The sequence below is a fragment of the Globicephala melas genome, chromosome 3 (assembly GCF_963455315.2).
Source record: "Globicephala melas chromosome 3, mGloMel1.2, whole genome shotgun sequence".
Lineage (NCBI taxonomy): Eukaryota > Metazoa > Chordata > Mammalia > Artiodactyla > Delphinidae > Globicephala > Globicephala melas.
In genome coordinates, this window is record NC_083316.1 from 27,023,907 (window position 1) to 27,029,142 (window position 5,236).

The 5,236-nt window shown below is 40.9% G+C and overlaps 1 protein-coding gene across 1 annotated transcript; it reads left to right on the top strand.

Annotated features, from left to right (window-relative positions):
* The first annotated feature begins 934 nt into the window (after positions 1-934).
* LOC115845618 (tetratricopeptide repeat protein 9C-like) lies at positions 935-1,532 on the top strand. Its single transcript, XM_060295401.1, is given in 2 exon segments — positions 935-1,218; positions 1,220-1,532. Coding segments are annotated over 2 exon segments (513 nt in total). The 3' UTR covers positions 1,449-1,532.
* Positions 1,533-5,236: the final 3,704 nt, after the last annotated feature.

The following is a 5,236-nucleotide window of genomic DNA, read 5'->3' on the forward strand; positions in this document are numbered from 1 at the left end:
GCAAATGTATGCAGGTTCAATCAGACAACTGGTTGATATTTTCTATTTTTAAAAAACATTGGTTATATATACAATGGAATATTACTCAGCCATAAAAAGAAACAATATTGAGTTATTTGTAGTGAGGTGGATGGACCTAGAGTCTGTCATACAGAGTGAAGTAAGTCAGAAAGAGAAAAACAAATACTGTGTGCTAAAACATATATATGGAATCTAAGAAGAAAAAAAAAAGGTCATGAAGAACCTATGGGCAAGATGGGAATAAAGACACAGACCTACTAGAGAATGGACTTGGGGATATGGGGAGGGGGAAGGATAAGCTGTGACAAAGTGAGAGAGAGGCATGGACATATATACACTACCGAGTGTAAAATAGATAGCTAGTGGGAAGCAGGCGCATAGCATAGGGAGATCAGCTCGGTGCTTTGTGACCACCTGGATGGGTGGGATAGGGAGGATGGGAGGGAGATGCAAGAGGGAAGAGATATGGGAACATACGTATATGTATAAGTGATTCACTTTGTTATAAAGCAGAAAGCATTGTAAAGCAATTATACTCCAATAAAGATGTTAAAACAAAAAACAAAAAACCAAACATTGGTTGAATTTTGTAGTACGGCCTTCGCTTTTTCGTGGAGGCTCCTTACACCGGAGTCACCGCTTTAGGAAATCGATTAATCTCTGGCTTTACTCCTCCCACGTCCTCTCCCTGATCAATCCCCTGCACGTCTAGAGATTGAAAAATAACTGCAGAGAAGAAAGGAAGGGGCTGTAGTAGAATCAAGGAAATCTCATTCCCTGAGAGGCCTCCTGGAGAAGGAGAATTTCTTGCCTTTTTAAGTGGGCTAACAAAATTGGTTCTTTCACTCCTATCCCCAGAGCTTCGGTTGCTCTTTCACTTCCCACTTTCTCAAGAGCACTGGGTGACAAAGTTATGGAGAAGCGCCTGCAGGAGGCCCAGCTGTACAAGAAGGAAGGGAACCAATGTTACCAGGAAGGGAAGTGCCGAGATGCTGTGTGTGGGTACCATCGAGCTCTGCAGCAGCTGCGGGGTCTGGATCCAAGTCTGCCCTCCCCGATACCTAATCTGGGACCTCAGGGCCTGGCCCTCACACCTGAACAGGAAAACGTACTGCACACCACCCAGACAGACTGCTACAACAACTTAGCTGCCTGTCTTCTTCAGATGGAGCCAGTAAACTATGAACGGGTGAAAGAATAGTCAGAAGGTCCTGGAACGATAGCCTGATAATGCCAAGGCCCTGTATCGGGCTGGGGTGGCCTCTTTCCACCTGCAGAACTATGACCAGGCTCGGCACTACCTCATGGCTGCTGTCAATAGGCAGCCAAAAGACGCCAGTGTCCGGCGGTACCTTCAGCTAATGCAGTCAGAACTCAGCAGCTACCATCAGAAAGAGAAGCAGCTCTACCTGGGCATGTTTGCTTAACAAAGAAGAAAGATACCCCTCCACTGGAACTTAGGTGAACCATTAAAGACCCGTCAAGGGGAAACCTGAGCCTCAGCAAGAGAAATTAACCCCATACCTCTGACAGAGGTGACCTTCTATTTTGTTTCTAGTTCTGCACAAACTCTTTATTGCTTACATAGCCGGTGTCTGTTTTTGTTTCTCCATCTATGTATTTATATGGCTTTTAATATGTGGTATTATTAGGGACATTTGCCTTGAGAAATACAACCAGAAAACATTCATCAGTTATGGGCGCAATTAATCATATCTTTGGCACAGATTTTAATGATAGATGTTGGTAGATGTAGTCATTTACAAAGGAGAACGCTAGCAGAGGATGAAGTAATAAGGAAGGAAGAAAGGAGTTTCTTCCTTCGTTTCCTCAGATGCCCAAAGCCAAAGTTACACAGGCCACAAACTGGCAAATATATATACTGTGAAACTAGACAATTATAAATTGGACCCACACGGCTCAGAATGAAAGATTTGAAATTAACCATCTTGATTAAAATAATTCCTTTTTCTTAATGTTCCACATACATTCAGATTCTTTTTCCCCCACGAAAGTATCTAGTTCCTCTTGTTTCTCTTGGTAATTTCTAGTCCTTCCTATTGTTCACACTCAGATCACTAGTATAGTATACTTATTTATTTATTTTTTTATTAAACCCTTCTGTCTTAAAACCTCTGGAGTCAAGCATTTAAGTATATATTTTGTAATCTTTTAAAAGCCCTCATGCCAAAAAAACACTCGTAAACATTTTAATTTTTAATAGGTGCACATCTATAGTATGCTCATTTCTCTAAAAAAACATAGGAAAGACAGTTTACCAAGTCTTCTAGAAACAATACCATAAAAGAACAGGATAAGAACATAGATCTGTTCTTTACCTGTTACCCGCCCCCTTGTATTTTGCAAGAGCTCACTTCCTTAAAGAGGAGGGAAACAGTGAGGAAAGGTTCTCTTTCCTTAGTGCCTTTTAAACACCAGTGAACTTTCTGAAAGCTTTGTTGGGCATGGGTGCAGGAGCAGATCTGGTGCAGTCATGGCTCAGTAGGAGGTTTCATCAACTGGGAGCTCCTTTGTCATTCTGCTAATGTCCACAATATATGAGTTGTACAGAGTAGATGAGACCATAATAGCACTGCCTCTACCTTTATGAGTGAAGGTAATAAGCATGTGTCATTAGCCATCATATAACCACAGACAGATTTCCGACAAAAACCCCTTAGTCTTGCCAAGTGTACACGAGCTCTTCTCCCTTTATCAGTAATGCATCTCTCTCATGAGCTAGGCTCCTCTTTGAGTCTCCCTGTACTCTTCAATAATACAACCATCAACTTACAAACAAAAAGTTTTTATACCAAATAATCTTTTAAGTCCAAGGACAGAACTAACAAAAGTTGAATATTTTATTCCTCTTCCAAGCTTCTTAAATTTCTAAGCCTAGACTGTTGCCAAATTATGTCATGGTTGTGTGTTATGTTTGTTTGGGGTTGGTTTTGCTTTCTGATTTTCTTTTTTTTCCCCTAAGACTTGATGTTACAGTAAGCTATGTTCTGCACCAATGAGGAAAAAATAAAACTGATATTTTAAAAAAACACAAAAACCAAAAAAAAAAAAAAATTGGTTTATGCTACATTTTGAATGAATCATTTATTCATGAAAAATACCTGGTTGATATTTTTAAATCAAGCGCCCACAGTATGCTAGGTCCTGGGGATATGATCGACCAGCCCTCAGAGAATTTACAGATGATTATAGAATATGTAAACAGATAGCCAGAAAGAGAACACAAGAAGCTAACCTCATCTGGGGGGTCAGAGGAGGATTCCCTGAAAAAGGGTGGTGAAGGTTCGGGTAGAGCATTCTGGGCAGAGAAAATAGCATTCACAAAGGCCCTGAGATAGGAGCGAGCCTGGTTTTCAAGAATAGAATGATTTCATGTGTGGCTGCAACTGGGAATAAAATGAAGCAAGAAAAGGTAAGCACATCCTCTAAGGACCTGCTAGTCGGTTGAAATGAAAACCATTCCATTTCATCCCCTGTTTCTGCTATAATGTGTGATGACCACATGCGGTTTGACCTTCCCCAACTATCAATCGTCCTATAATAAGGAATAACACAAATCCTAACCTGGTTACCCCCAGAGAATCCCTTTCAGGTCATCTGAGGGCAAAAAAACCCAGTGCATTTTGACAAAGGGAAATTCCTCAGGAAAGAAAAGAAGTAAGGAGAGAATGTTAAATATGCCTCCTTATGTTTCCTCCTTGCCCTCATTCCTGTATGTATCTCGTGCAAAGTGTTCCCCCTTTTCCTTAGATTCTATCTCCCTTCCTCAAGAACAGCTTTTTCCCCTCTTTTTTTCTTTTTTCTTTCTCTTTTTCCCCCTTTGGCCCAAACCATAGTACTGAAAATGTAAAACCTGCAGTTTTGGGTATGTTACCAAAGGAAACAGTTTTACTTAAAATCTTGTTTTTGCCAAAATATTTTCAAAGTAGCTGGAGAGCTGTCAAACCACAGTGGCTCTCAGCTGCGTTTCCTTCTAGCATTTCCCCAGGTTCTCCCAGCACAGCACTCAGTAACTGGATATTATTTGAGGAGGAGGGGAAAAAATGCTGCACGAGACAGTTTGTAGATTTAAGAATTATCCTCTGGGTACTGAAGGCCAGAGATCCAGAGGTGCTCAGATGCCAAACTCCAGGGCTGCGTGACTGTGTGTCATTCCTAGATGTAGCTTTCAGCAAGGAGACATAGAGGAAACATGCTGGCAATGGTCAATATTTAGACTGTCATTCCAAAGTCTTTAGATTGTTTTCTGTCTTAGTCACGTGACTTTGAACAAACGAATTTATTCTCATAGAAAAAAAAATTACTAAACACAGCTTGAAATGACATGCATTTTGGCCTTGTAGGTACTGACAGCCTTTCCCCATCCTTTACCATCTCTTCCAATTCTAGCTAGCAGTTGTGGGCTTTACATACCAGCAGAATAATTTAACAGTAAGCAATCACTCTTTATGCTCTCTAACAACTTTCTTCCAAGACCTTGAAGGAGGAAAAACTCATTATTTAGAGACTTCTAGAAGCAGAGGCAGTAGTTACTATGTCTACTTAACTCATCCAGAAACTGAAGTTCAGGAAAGTGACATGGCTTTTCCAAGGTCATATAACAAGTCAAAGCTGTTTCTTCCTTATAATATACTTCTAATGCATTTGATTATAAGACATTATAAAATGGAACAAATGAAATATAATAAAAATAATTTCAATAACTGTATAGAATTTATGATAACTATCAATCCAAATGATAACCACTAATTGACAGTAGATTGGGCCTCAGGATTTAAGTGCTATTACCACCAATCTATTTTTACCAGTTCTACTATTATGTCATTTGGATCCCGGCAAAAAACAGATGGCATACTCTGAAGCAGTAATAGAATGGACTTAAACAGAGTGGACAAGGTCAAGGGAACCATTGAGAGGTGGTAAAGCACCCAGGCCTGGGAACAGTGAGAAGCAGTTGTCACTCCATCATTGCTCGGTCCAGAGAGAGGGAGCAGTGACCAGAGCTCACTGAAACCTCTCGCTATAGGAGAGGGGCTACCTGATGTGGACATGAGTCAGGGGGTGGGAGGGAGCCCCCAAAACCCCGACTTTGCTTTTCTCTTGTCTCTGCTTTCCTGCAGGTGTCTCCCAATGACCAAAACCAACAAGAAGCCAGAGGATAAAGAAGCCTGGGTGATGCTGTCTGAAATGCTCA